This window comes from Ostrinia nubilalis, chromosome 13 (genome assembly GCF_963855985.1).
Source record: "Ostrinia nubilalis chromosome 13, ilOstNubi1.1, whole genome shotgun sequence".
Taxonomy (NCBI): domain Eukaryota; kingdom Metazoa; phylum Arthropoda; class Insecta; order Lepidoptera; family Crambidae; genus Ostrinia; species Ostrinia nubilalis.
The window spans coordinates 8,261,774-8,280,834 of NC_087100.1; the positions used below are offsets into that span (position 1 = coordinate 8,261,774).

Below are 19,061 nucleotides of genomic sequence, written 5' to 3' on the forward strand. Positions count from 1 at the left end.
ATGCCATAATTGAATAAAACATGGCGTAAAACAAATGATTTATTTATTTTAAACAATAAATTAAATACAATCAATTTACTCTATACGGGTATTGGTAATATTTTTGTTTGTGGGCTTTTTATTTTCTAATATTCTAACGTAGCATGCTGTTTAGAGTTCGTCAGCATATGGAACAAAGGCGAGGTTTCCTGCAGCACCCATGGAAATCTTGGACTTGGCGACAGCACCCAATACCTGAAAAACATCATAATTTTAGAGCAAAGAAATTACAAACACGAATTTAATTTGGATAGCCCAGCATTATGTGCAACTATTTTCTGAGACATAATGGCCGAGAAAATTTATGACCATTATGTAGGTAGTTATGAACTACAATATTTTCCCTAAAGCGTTAGAGTAAATACAATCAATGGAATAACTAATAAACTTGGGTAACTTGGTAGGACTTTTACAGTTCAAATACATATTTGAAAATGCAAAGGTTGTTTAGTGTCCATTGCAGATGGACGACACTAATTTTAGAAGATTTGGTCTACACGACCTGGCTGGGTTAATTGGCGCTTAGTCGCCAAATAAGCAAAAATCATGTATGGGTTTCTTACATGTATGGTCCGAGTTCGAAAAATTCATTCACTATCAAGCAAAGACATACCTGGCACACATCAGCGCTGCTGATCTGGTCAATATCGCGGGCGATGTCGGCGGGCGACTTGGCATTGTCCTTGTACAAGCCCTGGGCCGCAAGGGATTCGCCAAGGGAGGTGCCGTCCTCAGCCTCGCTTAAGATCTGCACCTTCAGCTGGTTCTTGCCGGCGTTGATCGCGTCGGCAGAAATTGATGCGCTCTTCAGGAGCTGGCTCGCGGCTTTCACGGCCTGAAAGAGTAAGAATGATTAATAACGGGCGAAAAAACTTATCACAAAAAATGCGTGTAGTCTCTTACACCACAAAAACGTTTTGAAAAGGGAGTTTAGTAGAATCTTTTTTATACTACGCGCACACATGCGTTCGACGTGTTACGTTCGGTTCCCATTTTCGACTGGGATTTAATAATATAGCACCAACTAGGCAACTGACACGAAATATATCTTTAAAAAAGGGGTCTTCTAGGGGTACTCCATGTACAGTGGGCCACAGTTCCAACTACCCATTTCCGTTTTTTCTCTCGCTCTCATCAAATGGTGGTTCTTTGCCACAGAACGAAACGACATGACCGGAATGGGGTAGCTGGAACTGTGGCCCTTTGTGTTTACGAAGCGCGCGACAGCATCACTACAAAAAGTCGCCGTGGGCGAGGGCCCTAAAAAATTTGGAACTATCTTCAGCTACTTACACAGTTGGCCTCATCCTTGGGCACGGAGAGCACGATGCCGAACAGTCCGTTGTCGGAGTAGGACACGTTGAAGCCGGCCGCCGCGAAGGGCCCGATGTTGCCGATGGCCTTTGCAATGGGCGAGTTGTCCGCGCCCCACTTGGTGACCGGGCCGTTGCCGAGGGCTATGGAAAGAAACGATAATGTAAATACTTAGGATGTTTAGACATTTTTTTTATGAATTTTATTAGGACAACAGAGTAGAGAGAGAGTATGTATTAGGACAAAAGTGAGAGAGATAGTAATAACGAAGAAAACAGCGCGAATCAAATAAGTTAAGAGGTAAGATAGCCAGTTCCTCTGTGGTTGAGGATTCCGGGTGAAGCTCGCTTCCACCTTCGGTCTGATCACTTACCATCAGGTGAGATACAGGCCAAGAGCTTTCTCATTGAGGATAAAAAAAAAGTTATGTTTGCAAGTGTGTGCCTGAAATCATTACTGTGGTGTAGTCTGTGTAGACAAGTTAGCAAAAAAACAACCAACGATCGACTACCGCCCGGCCTAGTACTACTATGCTAGAAGTTGTGGATTCAATTCCCGGATAATACAAAAATTGATCTGGTTGTTGTATGTTTTAGGAAAACTTTTATCTGTTATCTGACACTTAAAGCACAAGTTTTGGACTAGATGGTTCAGTGTAAAATGTCCACAGAAATATTTGAAAAACAAAGAAATAGAAAGGAACTTACCCTTAGCGGCTACGGCGAGCGCGAGCGACTGCTGCGAGCCGGCCGGCGCGCCCTGAAGCGCCAGCGCCACATGCGCGAGGTCACCACCCATCTCCTTCCTAATAAATTATAATAACGATTTATTATGTACTAGCTTTTACGTCCATGGTAATAAGCTTTTATATCGCCTATTTATATTCCACTCCCAGCGGCTTTCGAGGGTCGTCGTCTTGCACCTGCACAGCTTTAGATGCGGCGCTGAGTCGATGTCACCAGTCGCTAACGCTCTTTTTTTTTACAAGTAACCCAACTCCCTTCCTCTGCTGTTGCTGTCGACGTTCGAAAGACGCTAGAATGGGGAGTCCCCTTACAAACTTCTAAAATTACTATAGGTAAGTGACATGTAATTTGAAATAATTTATATCTGGTTACATACCTCAGTTCACCACCATAGTAGACCGATGGTTCGGATTGCGCATCTCCAGACGAGCTCAATGATAGTGCCTGAGCTACCAACCCAGCCCTTTCCTGTAATAGCATGAATAAACTATAAAATTTACTGTTGATAAGTTAATAATAAATAAATATTGATATCATTTTTTAGAAGTTCTTATATTATCAATACAAAGCATTGATTGTAGTACACATGCCTGGGCTATTGCTCAGCAGTGGACAATATCATACCAACAACTAACTACCGCAAGTGACAATTGTTGCAGGTAACCAATAGAAATAATTGTTTTTCTCCAATATCACCAAGTGTGCAATATTCTCAAATAATTGATTGACTTGTTTTAAATAACAATAATTTATGGATAAATACATACCTGTGAGTCACCAACAACGGCGACGGCACAGCGGCCAGGAGTGAGTGTAGTGGCAGCATAGTGTTGCATGGACTCCGAGGAAACCTTGCCAATGCGCTTGGGCGAGATGAACAGGGAGTTGCCGAGTCCGCGGCGGAAGGCTCCCTTGTGGAGGAGGTCTACAGCTCGTGCCTGAAGGAAACATTTCTCTTGAGATAGAGTACTAAGTATTGTGCTAGCTAGGCAGTGTTAAAAGTCGATATCATTTCCATATGATTCCATTTACTCAAGTCTTCTGGCCTATCCTATCTCAAGAATGAAATAAAGACATATAAAACAAGTTTTTCCTGTTGTGTTACAAATAGGAAAACAGTTAAGGTATATATCAATATCAATATAGGTCAATAAAATAATACAATAAAATACTTGATATCACAGTAATATTGCTAAAATAATTAATCAACAAACAATAGATAGCTTTTGTAAATAATTTAGATAGAATAAGGTTTTACAATAAAAGATAAAGTTATTCTAAGACTTAACATTGTTAACATAGGTACTTTGGTATTTTACCTGAGGAGTCAAAGAAGCAATGTCATACTTCAGGCGGGGAACATTGTCGCTCAGGTCCCATGGCCTGAACTCCTGGTTGGACACCAGGTTGTTCAGCACCTCCAAAGCAGCATTCAGGTTATCTTGAGTGGTCTAGAATAAATAATAATTGGGTTTTTCATCATTAATGTTAAGTTGAAAATAATCAATCCATTTTGGATCTTGCAAACCTTTCACACAACTACTAAACAACATTCAAGAATCATCAATTTCATCATTTGATTGATAGCTTGCCAAATAAATGTATTTTACAATTTTAAAAGAAATAACTAACATACTTTTAGATACATTGACAAACTTTAATGTCTCAAAATTATTTTTTGTAAAACATAAACCTCAAGAACTGTTAAGACAATCTACTAACACATCTAGGGGATTTTATGTGATACAGTTTTGTGACATTTTAAAATACCTATTTCAAATAATTAGGCAATATTTGTGTAATAATAACAAGGCTTTTTGTATCATTTATTTTTGTTTGGCATTAAGCTCGCCTTTTTGTACTGAACATTGTTGTGTGTGCAATAAAGTCTTTAAATAAATAAATAAGGCTTTTATAAATTGGCCCAATAAATGGATTTGATAATAAATAAAGTAACAGAAAATATTTTACCTCAAGTGTGTAATAGACAAATTCTCTATCCCCTGAAGCTGTGACGGAGGCTCCGATCTGGGCCAGTTTACGGGCAATGATGAAGCCGCTTGCATTTTTGGTGGTGAGACCGGCAGCTGATCGCAACACATGTGCTACGCCCAGCTCTGTCTGAGGCTCATAACGGGAACCAGCCCTGAAAAAGATATGACAATGTTTCTCTGTTACTGAGTATAATTTTGAAATACCAACAAAAAGCCTGGTCAAAGAGTACTACAGAATATTTTAGATTGCTAAATGGAACATAATATCTAAGGATACTCACTTGAAGGCAACAGTAACACGGGTTACTGGTGAACCGTTGTCCAATGCAGCTACAAATGTCTTGTTCGGCAGAACAGCTGTTTGGACTTTAGCTTCTTGTTTATAAGCAGCAGGCGCAGCTTGGGCATAGCCCCTAGTCTAGAAACAAAAGGCATTCCGTACTTTGTAAGAATTGTAAGTAATCAACACGAAGTTTTACCTTTACATAATCAGGGTTTGACAGTCGGGAAGGAGCATTTTTATACGATAAAGTTATCTTGTTTCACTAATTTATTTGAGTATGAGTTTACGATTCAATCATAGCTATAAATATTTACCGCTACATGACGAATAATGGGGCTGGCAAAGGCTTTCGATGCCATTTTTTCGAAAAAATCTGAAAAACTGCGCTGAAAAAGCACGTCTGCGCTCGGGGAGAAACCCAGTGTTGCCAGTTGCTAGCTGAAGATAACATTTTTTTTTTTGCAAAATATTCTCTGCTCATCTCATAACTTCTCAATTTAGCCAAAGTTTCTGCAGATTCAACTGAAAAATCAGGGCCCAGCAAAAAATGGAAACTATTGTATTAGAACTTTCGGTCAACATATTTCTCTTCCTACAAAACACTGTGAAAAGAGATCTTGGTCTGTAAAATTGTCCCTTGACTTGTCAATTGAAAATATATTCAACCAATGAGCCTGCTAAGTGGATAACCATTTATCTGCAAAAAAAAAAAAACACCTTATCCGTTGAAACGGTAAAATAAAGGTTTTGACAGAAGACGTCATGGCTGTCATTTTTTTTGTGATTTTGACACAATCTGAAATACCGCCAATTTGTTTGTTGCCGAATTAATTTTATTTCGTTAGTGGTATTATTTACGTAATTTGTAATTGTATTCTCAATTAGTTATCAACAGACACTTTGTTTACTCCAATGGTGCTGGTGTACTATTATTTGGATCTTTCATGATTGGTTTGTACCTTGCTTCTCATGTTTACCTACACGTTTCATCAATACTTAAATGTGATCTAGAATTCATAGAAATAATCTACTACTTTCTGCTCTAAGATACCTAATTATCCCAATTAAAGCATAGTAACTTTAATTATTGAACTAATGTCTTGATCAAATAATTAAGTTCATTAGACAGAATAATAATAATAATGTCCTGGTTTTGATAGGCCTCTTTATGTGCTGTTTTTTTTATCATTTAATCAAAACCGAACAATTGTTTTGTTTCTGTATCAAAATAATAAGGTGATGAAAGCTTATGCTATATAAAAAAGGTCACTGATAAGTATTGAATTTGATCACCTTGTACTACTTCTTAAAATTTAGCATTGTTTTTTATTTTCCTTCTCTTGTTGTAGCATCCAGTTGCTAACTGATATTTTTAGCAAGATTTTTTCTTGCATTTTCTAACATAGTTGTTTATTGTTACAGGGAATGTCCACTTCTTTTAAAACAGTGATTGATCCTGAATCAAGTCTAGGACAAATTCTTAGTAAAACTAGTGGTAAAAAAACAGTAAAAACAAAGAAAAGAAAGTGTGTTCTTAAGTCAAAAGAAAACATACTCAACCCGCAGTGTCGTAGAGAACTCAAAAAAAGACTCAAAAAGTATAAGTTGAGACGGGATGGACAAGAGGACCAGGAAGTTCTTGATGTCTCTCAAATTCTAGTTACAGCATTAAAAATAAAATCACCAACCAGTAATATAAACAGTAATGGTAATGATAAACTTGATGAGATAATACCCAAAAATTACTTATTCAAAATGGGAAGACGTAAGCAAATTATCAAAAAGAGAGACCTTGATGATTGTAGTAAAGCTGCTATCACAAATCACATAGATGACAAAATTGATGTGTTTCATTTAAAAGATTCAGAAAACAGTAAAATATCAGAAGAACATAAACATGTGCAAAATGAAGTTAAAGAGACAGGTGATGATATTACCATTAAAAGTAAAGACAAAAAACAAAATGCATTTCAATTAATGATGGAGTCAAGGAACAAAAGCATCGGTAGTAATTCACCTGGCAAAGATAAAGTTGTTGATGAATCTGAGCTTTTAGAAACAGTTGAAAGGAAAAGTATCAAAGCCAAAAGAACATTGTTATTGCAAAAGATGGCAGAAGCTAAAGGCTCACTTAAAAAAAAAGAGATGGAAGAGTACCAAGAAAAATGCATCAAGAAAAAGATGGAAAAAAGAGCAGAGAGATTAAAGAAAATGATTACTACTAAAAAACCAGAACAGGATGACAGTGATGTTGAAATTGTTACTGTTGAAAACGAAATTCCTTCAAACAACAATGTTAAAAAAGAAACTTCTACAAACAACAAAGTTAAAAAAGAAATTCCTACAAACAACAATGATGTTTCAGCATCTGGTAAAAAGACTTTAAAATTAGTCAATATTTTTCAGGATTCCATACAGAATGTAAATGATTCTAAAAGCAGGGTTAAGAAAATCAAAGAAGATGATGAATTCCTAAAAAAGTTATCCCCTTCTCTTAAAAAGAAGGAAAATATGCTATGCTATTTCAAAAAAGTTGAAAAGGAACAAGAATCAGATGATGTATTTAGTTCTCAAAATGTGGATGATGAAGATGATGATGATCCAGTTATTATCAAAGTTAAAATGACACCTAGATCAAAGAAATCAAAAAAGAAAAAATTAAGTCTGAATAAAGATGGGGTAAAACAGAATGTGGTAAACGAAAATGATGAAAGTGCCTCAAATAAAATTTTAGTTATTGATGTAGCATCTGAAGACAACTTGGCACTGGAAAATAGTAAAGATGTAGATGATTTAAATGTAGCGCGGCCAAGACGTAATGTTAAGAGACCTGCTAAGTATATTGATGATGTTAAAGCATCCAGTTCTGATGAAGAGATACATATATTTACTCCAAAAAAGAAAAAACATGTTAAAAACAGCAATAATGTTGCTGAAACTAAAATAGAAGTTAAGGTTCCAGAACCATCCAGAGCAAGCTCAAGTAAAGAAGAAAAGAAAACGGCTAGTGAAAAAAAGAATGTCAAATTAATCAAAGAGGACAAACAGAAGAAGCCTACTAAGTTAGCACCTATTTTTGCTTCCAAACCACAGTTAGACGCAGCAGCCATAGAGGCTAAACAAAGATTTTTGAGTAGTGGGGTTCCTGAAAGACTTAAAAAAACAATTGAAAAACAAAAAGAGCAAAATATAGGGCATAATAATTTTCACACTGTTTTTCATGTTCGGCAAAAAGAATCTGCTTCTCCCGAAAAGAAACTTGATTTTCGATTTCAGCTTAGTGATGTGGGAGAAGATCATGTAAATATAGTACCTAAAACTAATTTCTTTAAAAATATTATATGTTCAATCCAACCTGTAATGAGAAATGAAAGTCTACTATTTGAGAAAAATAAAATCCATGATACATTGCAAAAAATTAAACTAATGTATCCAAGATTTCCTGTTTATCTTACATATCGTATTTTAAGAGATAAAAATAGGGAAGAATGCAGAGACTACAGCTATCTTGATTTGGACAACAGTATAGAAGTAATGAATGGATTGATTGATTTTAACAATGAAAGCCCAGATAAACTTAATTGGACTGATAAATATAAAGCCTTTTCAAGTAAACAGCTCATTGGAAATTTTGAATGTATCAAAGAACTAAAAAAATGGCTGGTGTCTTGGACTGAAAATGATGTAAAATTTAAAAAGCCCAATGGTGCAGATTCTGACTCTTCAGATTTTTACAAATCAGATACAGACAGTAAAGATAGTATACAAAGCACCAATAACTTATTAGTGCTGAATGGACCTGTGGGAAGTGGAAAAACTTCAATTGTGTATGCTGTTGCTGCTGAACTAGCAATAAAAGTACTAGAGGTTAATGCTAGTAGTAAAAGGACAGGCAAAATTATGTTACAAGACTTACAGGAAGCAACACAATCGCACAAAGTTAATAGAGGCAAGAGCAGTCAGGAGAGTTCTCAAAAATCCCAAGAAATAGTAGCAAGTAATGTAAAAGAAAATAAGGTGAAAAAGCGTGGCAGACCAAAGAAAACTGCAGTTGTCGAAGTTGAAGCTACTTCAAAAAAGGCTCAACCTTTGTCTAATACTGAGGCGCTTATCCAACCTAATAGCCAGGATAGTAATCGAACTTGCATGTCTCTTATTCTTATAGATGATGCTGATATAGTATTTGAACAAGATGATGGATTTTGTTCAGCCATTGTGCAATTAGTCCATTGCTCTAAACGCCCTGTAATATTAATCACGTCATCAATGACTTGTCCACACTTGCAAAGATTTTTACAGATAGCCAAAATTTTACATACCAAACCATTTATGCCAAGAATGTTGGGAACATGGCTGGACATACTGTGTCTAGCTGATACTGGCATGTGTTGGCCAGGATTAGGCGCGAAGATTTTAGACTATTTCGATGGAGACATAAGAAAATCGATAAACTTCTTACAGTTTAACACAGTTAGAGATTCATCAATTGATAAAGAAAATGCTTCTCAAAATAGCGAAACATATAAAACTGAGCAGGAAGACGAAAATTCAAGCATGTCCTGGGCAGACCGTGAAAGTAATGAGGAAAGAATTGAGAAGTGTCAAGTTTCTAATATTATAGATGACAATATTTGGCATTATTTTATGAAAGAGCAAGTAAATTTAATTGGTTTGGAACCACCTGTACAGTTGTTTAATATATGGTGGAATGTGCCAAGGCTTTTGAATGCTTCTTCAAATTGTAATGTTTATGATGAGGGTGAAACAAATGAAAGTCCTATTGTAAAAAGCAAAATCAAATTAGGACTGGACGCAATGTCAAATGTTGTTGATATGATATCTTTAGCAGACTGTTATAAACATAAAGATATGGTATTTTCTCTTACTACAGTTCCATGGGCAAATTTCGAAAGTCATAGTGTCTCTGAACAAGAAAATTTAGATAAGTACGACAGAAACCAAGAGATAATGAACCAGATTTCTCTAAGTCTTGTTAAGGGCAGTATAAAGACAGCGCAAAATGCATTGGATTTGGAACATAAAACAAACATAGATTTTCCAGGACTGTTAATGAAAAGGTAATGTAACATAATATACGCCTATGCCTAACAATAATGTCTCTAAACATTTTTTATTTTATTTAAATAACAATTACTCAAGTGTCGTATTTTATTTTTACAGAGAGCGGGATAAGGTTGCTTCGCGCCACAATAGTATTACAAGTTACTTGAATCCATCATCAGCTTTAGATCGGCGTGCGCTTGCGCTAGATTATTGGTCGAGTTGTCGAGCGATATGTCGAGTCGAAAAGTCAAGAACAGATAGTAACTCCAAAAGGAATAACCGGTTTTGTCATTATCTCAAATCGGTAAACATTTTGTCTAAAAGTCAATCTTTCGATAACTTAGGTGATAGTTTATCTTTTCGAGACTTGCATGAAAATGGTGTCGATGGAAGATAAAATAGGTATAATTCCTTATTATCAATGTTATAAAAGGTTTTGGTTATTAATGTAAGAAATCATGTGCGTAGATTGTTCGCCTGTCTGCGTAACACAAAGGATCGAAATAGTTTAATTATACATGGACAATTGAATTGTTGCATATTTATTTTAGTTTAAGAAGTTATAATAATCTTTCACTTGCTAGGTTTTGATTTCATCGCATTTAACTTGGAAACTATAATCCCATTATGTAAAAGCAGTATGATATTGGAGGATTTTTAGTTTTTATCAGTTTAGTTCCCCTTTACTTCTAACTTTAAATTGTTACATCTGATTTTTTATATTTCCCTGTTAGATAAAGTTGTTTTTATTGACGACAGGCTTCGCCTGCGTGGGTCTAGACATGTCACAGTACGTTTTTATCGCACGTCCAATGTCCAAAAACATCTTGTTTGTTACTAAAAACTATGATTTTCGGTATCAGAGCTTACACAAATTTCATCTCCCATTTCACGCAATACTTATGCACCTTACATATTAATTTATTAGAGGGTCCTAAAAGTCGCCCATAAAATGCGTTCAATAACGCCCTGCATAATATTAATAATGTGCAGACTGACAAGTGCACCGCACCTTTAGATAATTTAATTTGTTTTTCATTTATAAGAGTAATGTTTCCAAGTTTTTGTAAAATATTTTGTGTAACTTTTCTTTCAAATTATGTTTCAGTTTTTAGTTAATGCGGACGTGACGTATGCTTAGTACATATCAAGTAAACTGTAAAAGTAATTTTAGCACAATATAAAATAATCACATTATTCAGATCATTATGTAACCTATTACTTTTTTATGTAACCTATCACTAAAATAGCTTTATTTTGAAATAGAGGACTTTGCGTAATTTGAAAATCACATCAAAATTTAAGTAAACTATGATTTATGTAAGATTTTAATGTGTATAAAACAAATAATGATTACAGAGTGCTAGTAATTAATTAAGTTCCATTTGAATTTTTGTATCTGTACCTAGTACCTATTCATCAAAATAAGAATATATGTATTTTATCATCATCATTTTCAGCCATAGGACGTCCACTGCTGAACATAGGCTTCCCCCAATGATTTCCACTATGTATTTGCTGACATTCTATTTTGCATGTATTTATTTTACGATCTTTGTTTTTCAGTATCATTGATATACAAGTATCATTACTTTTTTTATTAGGTTATAAATTATAATTTTACATTCACAAAAAATGGTGGCGCATGCATGGGAACAAGTGATACGTTTCCTTTCCTTATCATATTTGCAAATAAATGTAAATACCTATGTTGTTACAATTTTAATGATTAATAAATATTTAATGAATTCCAAATTAATTATTTCATTTGTAGAAGTGATGGACACATACACACTAAAAACACGCTCTTAGTTTAGAATTCCTATGGCCATCTCCCGACTGCATCATCAGGAACCTGGACATCATCTAGCACTAAAGTGCTCGAAAAGACAAATCCAACGAACCCAAACTCGATGCGATTCCGCCGTTTCGTTTAGGAGTTCCTATGGCCATCTTTGAGTCCCATCATCAGACCAGCTCGATGGTACCATAATATTGTATTTTCATCTAATCTATACTAATATAAATGCGAAAGTAACTGTCTGTCAGTCTGTCTTGCTTTCGCGCCTAAGCCTAAACCACTGAGCTGATTTTGATGAAATTTGGCATAGAGATAGTGAGTCCCGGGAAAGGACATAGGATAGTTTTTATCCCGGTTTTTGAAACAGGGACGCGCGCAATGATATTTTTCAGTCACAGACAAAATTCCACGCGCGCGAAGCCGCGGGCGGTAAGCTAGTCTACATAGGTATATTATGTATAATTGCCAAGTTTCATAATGATACAAGAATTAGAAGTGCGTGTAATTCAGATTCCATTAGGTAGGTACATCGTGCCGCCTACCGCGTCTATGGTCTAGTGGTAAGACCACCTGCTTCAGACGCAGAGGTCCCGGGTTCGATTCCCAGTGGGGGCAGATTTTTCAGTTCGGTTTGGTTGGTGGTAGGGCTTGTTCTAAGTCCGCCTGGCTAGCTACCACCGTCTTACCTAAGTCTGTCGCCATAACAACAGTGTTAACAGCATTGTTGTGTTCCGGCAGTTAGAGGTAAGATAGCCAGTTCCTCCGTGGTTGAGGATTCCGGGTGATCGTCACTTACCATCAGGTGAGATACAGGCCAAGAGCTTCCTCGTTGTTAATAAAAAAAAAGTGAGTACCTACTTAGTTACATACACGACGACCTAATAAAAGCGTGTAAGTGTAGGTATTATTATACAGATTGTCCCAAAAATATCACGTACTTAAATAACACCGGAGTTAGATGCGGGCCTGAAACTCATCGAAAAAGCCTAACACCAACTTGATAGAGCGATATATAGAGACTCCTCATAGCGTGATTCCGGTTCCATTTGACTTGTAATGTTATTTTTTTTACATCCAGTCTGGACCAGACATAACATCTAAAAGTGTTATTCCCAATATATTTGTCCCTCGGCTTGGTAACAATTCATTACTGATATGATTGTTTTATCGCAACGGAGCTCTCAAAATAATTGCTTAGTATCGACAGAAAAAAATATGAATTAAAAAATAAGTGTAGGTAATTAACTGGGGGTCATACAAAATAAGTTATTTCTGTAACAATCAAAATAAACCTATCTCGGCAACAAGTTCAAGTAAGTATGCCTACATTGCGTAATAAAAAGACGCGACCTTACAATTAATTAATTACAGATTAGCTTAGCAAATTAGTTATTCCATTATGTTTACAGATTAAGTAACCCAAGTTTCTTATTTAAGTGCCCTATTATCTCATAGGACCACCATGGTAGCTACCGGTCGTGCAACCACAGAATGTGCAAAACCAGTGGCATGAATGTAATTCAAATAAAAAAACAAAATTCTTCAGAAGCAAAGTGCAATGAATGGTATAAATAAACAATAGCATTAAGTATAACAATTTTATCTGGGTTGATATGGACTTTGTTATTATACTCGTAGTATACTTACGCATTTATTAAAAAAACATAAATTATATAAACCCTAATTAACGAAGTTGTAAGTAACATTATCAATAAAATTATTCTTGGATTAATTAAACTTTAAACTAAAGAGACGGATGAACGATAAACAAAAAGCACCTTCAAAATTTGATATCTGTAGGTAAAAGTACGAGTTACTCATTATAATACAATTGCGTACTTAGTACCTATCGAAGTAGATGAAAATTAAGAATTTTCTACAGTGTCACATTCAATTAACTTGAGTAAGAGACCCTACCCAAGAATCATCTAGAATTCTAGCTCTACAGAAGTAGGTAGGTAGTACATGTTTTTAGTAGGCGCACTACGGTTTTTTCCGCATGCGGTAAACCGCCAAACCGCGAAGCCGCCCGAAGGATTAAACCGCGAAACTGGATGATACGATTTTCACAGTTTGAAGATGGATTAAGAGAGCTGAGAGCTGTACTCGTATGTATATTTCATTAATAAAGAAAACTCAGCACAAACGTGAATATTGGGTCCATTCAATTACTAGCCAAAGGCCCAAAGATTTAACAAAGGTTTCTTTTAATTAAAGCGAAAATAAGTCGCGGGAATAAGCCGCAGGGGCGGGCCGCTTGATTAAAAAGTCACGCAGTTTAAAAACCGCGGCAGTTTAGCTGTAGGTATTACATATAGGTAGTGCGGCCTAGCATTAAATCCGGTTAGACGGAATTTATATAATAATATGAGGTATGTATTAGGTATCATTAAATGTACATCAAATACCTATTGTGAAACGATTTCGTACGTCCTTTATAGTGGACTTCCAATTAGTCACAAAATAAATTATTTCCTTTAACTGTACCTAAATGACCGTTTATCATATCTACTTAATGTCTTGTGGCCTAATTCTAGAATCAATTCTGATATCTTCCTTAGCAACATTTTTGGCAAATGCGAAACATTAAATAAAATTAATACTTTATCATGAATCATCAGCATGGTCGCAATAAGGTAACTAGGTATCTGCAATAGATACTGGTTTATGAAGCCAAGCCCTCTTTTTCAGTGGGCACTTTGATAGATAGACCATCTTTCGTTACACTTTGTTAGTTTAAGCCTGTAATAATACCTACTAACACATAATATATTGTAGTTCGGTAATCAAGCAATTTCTCCTTTTTCTAGAGAAATGATCTTTGAATGCCTCGCAGAGCCCCCAGTAAGTTAAAAACACCCCTGTATAAAGATAAGATAGGTAAGTAAGTAGGTACCTACCACATGCAAGCAATGTCACATTTACTAGATTTTGGTTGCTTTTGTTCCAGTTAGACAAGAAATTCACTAAAGTCTCACGTGTTTTGTTTATTATTCCAGATACATTTTGAGAACGCAGTAGTTACCTGCATAACCGATTTAAACTTCCAGAGTTTTTTTTAATAGGATCTGGATTACCTATTAAGAAACTACCCACCTATTAAGGTGGGTACACATTAATTACCTACTCGTTATTTCTAAATCAAGTCTACCAGTTTCTGAAAAATACTATCGTGTAGTGTGCAGTTAATTTCATCATAGAAATAGTAGTCCTACCTAACCTACCAACATATCTTTACTTTACATTTATGTAGGTACACTACTATTGATAGTAAGGAGTAGTCAGTAGAGTGTAGAATGACAGCGTGGTGCATCAATCTGCGGTAGGTAGGTCGTAAAGAAACGCGATAATATTTCGAAAACGCTCGATAGGCCTGGAAGGATCAGGGGCCAAGTTATTTGTAGGGCTTTATAAATAGCCTCGAGTTGTTTACACCATGTAGTACCCGGCGATAACAGTCACTTTGTCAAACTGATAGCAGCGAGTAAATGACAATTAATTTTCTTATTTTTCATTCAATAAAAGCAAGATTTATTTATTGTTTGCGCCCTATCTACGTCCTTATAGGAGTTAGTAGTAGATACCTGCATATGGTGTTTATCCTAGTTTTATGATACCTAATGGAAGGTAGAGTCAATATGAAAACACATTATTCTACCCTAAGTAGAGTCTGAGTCATGATCCGGGATATTTTAAGGCTAGTTAGGATTTTTAAAATTGGTAGGTACCTCTTTTATAACCCACTTTATAATGACATGAATTATGTTAAGACAAAGGCATAAATTAGGCTAAGACCTTAACAGTAGTAGGTACCTAAATTAATATTAGTTTTTGATTGTAACAACGCAATCATTGGAACTGCTTAATTAAACGACAGTTCAAATGTTTACAATGCATTAGCTATTAGCGCACAAACGAGGCTGATAAGCTGGTTATTACCAGTTAAGATCTAGAGCAGTTCCAAGTACCATTGACATATATCTAGAAAACACCAGAACAATGATGCACTCACAGCTCCTGGTGGCTTTATGGTCAATTTTAATGGGTGTTTTGTGACTGCACGTTTGGAACTATCTATTTATAATGGTCGAATAAATATGATAAAGCACGGACAATTTAGCAAAAACTATAGATATAATTTCAGGTACCTGAAACCAGGTATTTGATAATCTTCTCAGGATTATCTAAATACCTACGTTCTTTACGCAATCTTACAGTGAAAAAAATTTTTTTTTGTATGGGTAGTACTTAAATGTGTACTTTTTTTAGGTGTAAACACCTTTGCCACACGCACAATGATTTTAAAATATTCAGATGAAAAATAAAGGGTTTTATTAGGTACCTGGGTAGGTACTAAGGTTTCAATTAACAGTACAGAAATAATATTTTTTTTAGTACCTTGATTCTTTACACTTACTTGTTCAGTTGTCGCTCCATAATCAGGTGATCTTTGGGTCTCGAATCCTTGATCTGATACTGGCCAGTCTGCTGGATGCTCCTTTACTCTAGAGTCTAGACAGGTCCGCACGTGGCGCCCAATAAATTACCATTTCTGATGAAATATTCATCTAAAATTAATGTTGTTATCTATAAGTGCTTACGCTAAGAGCTATCGAAATATTATTATGTACATTTAACATTGATCTTTGAGTCTTGTATCAAAACAATTTGGAGAAAAAATTACCTTGTTTTGAATAGGTAAGTACGCAAAGTTTTAATTAGCATATTATTTACTTTCTATTGCGACAAATATAACAAAAGTTTATTTTTTGCTCAGATTACAACTAAGGCGGTCGGTAACTGGCAGCGTTGGCGCCGGCCGGGGTTATCGCGAGGCGCGTGCGCGCCGCCAGGCCGTGCTAGCGCATAAATATCCCGCGCGGAAACAACTCTACTTTATTAGTCTTTAATGTGTGCTACGATACGGACTGTCCATAAAATATAATCAAAATGGTTCGTAACACTCTCCGCGGTGATATCTGCGGGTACTGCAACGCGTGTGTTCGCCTGCGGCTTTGTGCAGCGCGTGGTCGGAGCCCTGAGCCAGTGGAGTGCGCGTATAAACACATCTTAGAGTCGTATGCTGGCGGCAGCAGTGCAGGTGCAGCTGAGAAGCAGCCGGCGGCACCAAAGGCTGCGTGTGCATCGTGTCGGTGGACTTCAAACGCCCAGTTCCCGGAGACGCCATCGTCCTCCAGTGATCTCAGCCTGGAGTGGAGCTCCCGATCCTCGTCCCATCGGTCGCGGTCTCGAAGACGCAAGAGGTAGAGCACGCATCGCCTGCAGCGAGCCCGCCTGCTGGTCAAACGTAGTCAATCTTGAGGAGTGTCGGCGGACGGCACCGATTCTGTCATTGGTGTTGCGTCAACCTTTATCCACTCTGTGTTATAAAAGTTCTGTGATGTTATTAAAATATTAAAATGCATTTTAATAAATGTATGATTTTGTTTTATTTCTTCTGATCACCTATTTAACTGACTAGGTACCTTTCATCGTATTTCGAAATAATATTAAACATTTACCTAGATTTTAATTTTAATTGTTACACAGACACTTTTAGGTAGGTATCATTTAACTGCATAGTTTCTTCAACACTCGCATATTGTAGGATGTTAACAGAATTACACACAAAAAAGTCTAGAAGTTTCTAGTTACAACAAAGAGACCTTAGAAAACACCACGTAGTAAAGAATGTGTTACCCGAATAATGCTAGAGTTAAGAAGCTAATGAAATGGCGTTAAAGAAAAACAATTTTTTTTCTTGGCCGATAAAAATGAAAAACCCCGCCCTGAATGAAACAAATAACTTCGAAAAATAGGGCATAATAGTAAACCTGAAATATATTTTTCCTTCTTCAAATTATGAATAGGTAAGTACCCGAATCAATAGATGATCAAGGCTACTACGACTACGGTTCAATTAGACTGTTTCCACTATCATTAGTGTGATTGTCTATTTAGGTCCTATTGTTTATCATTATTAATTTATTATTCATAACAGCCACTTTATCTATGTCTTCGATGACAAGTTGCTTAAATGGGGTTTACCCTAAACGTAGTTTTCGTATTTTAAGATCTATCTTTGGTATCGCTCATACCTACAACTCTATGGAATATTTTCGAAATAAAATTACGGATACGGACGGTTTAGTGAATAATTAATTTATCTGGCTTAGTAGCGCCTAATGACCTCGCTTTGTAAACCGGTTTATATCAGGTCAGGACTGTGGAAAAGATCACCCCATTCTATGAATGAAATACACGACTCTATCTACGGAAACGTGTTATCATTTAACGTAGAATATTAATTTTATTGTCACTTTGTTTCTAGAAGTGTGTTATTTAATATCGCCTTCGTTTTGGAAGTAGGTAATTAATAAAGTGGGAGGCTCCAAATGGTTCGTGTAATATTACACACGGTGCTGCTCGCCAGTTCTGTTACTTGAACTTTTCTGGACACGCTACCGTGTGTCTAGATTTGAAGCAGGTGGGTTCTTCTTACCTCCGTGAAATACCTATTTACCTACCTGCACATTAAATTTTAAAAGAAATGTTTTCTTTTTTGCTTCATCAAACAAATACTATGGTCTACGAAATTGGTTATTTATTTGCATCAGAATCATGCAGAAAAAATGTGTAATAGATAAAAAAAATGTTTTATCCATTTGTGGGTAGCAACAAATGTAATTTTCAATTAATCGGTAGGTAGGATTTATTTCAATAAAAAGGTCAATTATTATAAAAACAAAAATCTAATTAATTATTTCATAATGACAGGTGCAAAAGGAAGAGAAAGACAGATAAAATTAATTGGGTACAAAAGAGTTTATTACTCCGGATTCGTTTATTTATAAATTTATTTTAGACTGTTTATACATATAACCACGTCGCGGACGAATGTCAATTACTACAAATAAGTGTGATAAATTTTTAGATTAGGCATAGTTCAATCCAAATGGCCAGATAATTTGGCTCAAAGTTCAAGCATCCGATAGGACAAGCGTTCCTTAAGGAAAGTCAGAGTATTTTCTAAAGGTTTAGGTAGGTTTCCATTACGCAGTTACAGTTAAGATAATTTTGTTAGGTAACATGTTTAACAAAAAAACAGTATCCGCGTACCAATTAGTATCGAAGCGACAAGCGCTTGGAAACAAATTGCATAAATATTTACGCGAAATAGTATCGCATCATTTGCGTGCGAAAGATACTCACGTGGCATGCAATATGGTTCGTGATTGAGAAGTGAGAAGAGTGATAGTAAACTTGAACAGTTTTCTGATCCACTTACATTATGAATGACCATCAGAGGTTCTTCGCGTGTCATGTGTCGTACGTTGCTCTCGCGCGCTACAAATCGCTACTTAGGTACGATTGTGCGTAATAAAATAATCAATGTTTAGACTATTTTTATACCAACGAGAATATTGTATCCGTGCTTAAATGCCAAGCTGCTAAAACTAACACAATATTATGATAATGATAAGTAGAAAAATTTAACCAAAATAAGTATAAGGAAGCTGTTTAGAAATGAGGAAGTGAGTTCACTACTTGGGGTTTGTACTCGTATTTCGTGAAGTATAGCTAGAAATTCCTGTAACTAATATAAACCATATTACAGATCTTTAGGTAAGACGTGGGTAGTATGAACTGAAATTAATAAATATCAAGAAGATTTTCTTTCAGTTACCTACTCCAGTCTTTCGATAACATAGACAAATGTAGAGTTTTTATAAACTGAAAAGATCAATTCCTGCCTACCTAGCATTTCTTTGCTTGGTTTAAAATATTTGGTTATGGGACAAAAAATTAAGAAACCCCCA

The 19,061-nt window shown here is 35.8% G+C and overlaps 2 protein-coding genes across 2 annotated transcripts; one reads left to right on the plus strand and one right to left on the minus strand.

The window, feature by feature from the left end:
* Positions 1-26: 26 nt before the first annotated feature.
* LOC135077540 (cytochrome b-c1 complex subunit 2, mitochondrial) lies at positions 27-4,811 on the minus strand. The gene is made up of 10 exons (XM_063972087.1): positions 4,691-4,811; positions 4,375-4,511; positions 4,071-4,245; positions 3,419-3,550; positions 2,867-3,037; positions 2,476-2,567; positions 2,061-2,158; positions 1,333-1,496; positions 653-874; positions 27-234 (listed from the first exon to the last, which is right to left on the minus strand). The coding sequence occupies exons 1-10, from the start codon at positions 4,733-4,735 to the stop codon at positions 151-153; spliced, it is 1,320 nt and encodes a 439-aa protein (XP_063828157.1). The 5' UTR covers positions 4,736-4,811; the 3' UTR covers positions 27-150.
* Positions 4,812-5,163: 352 nt separating this feature from the next.
* Positions 5,164-11,195, plus strand: LOC135077542 (enhanced level of genomic instability 1). The gene is made up of 3 exons (XM_063972089.1): positions 5,164-5,327; positions 5,799-9,454; positions 9,558-11,195. The coding sequence occupies exons 2-3, from the start codon at positions 5,802-5,804 to the stop codon at positions 9,835-9,837; spliced, it is 3,933 nt and encodes a 1,310-aa protein (XP_063828159.1). The 5' UTR covers positions 5,164-5,327; positions 5,799-5,801; the 3' UTR covers positions 9,838-11,195.
* Positions 11,196-19,061: the final 7,866 nt, after the last annotated feature.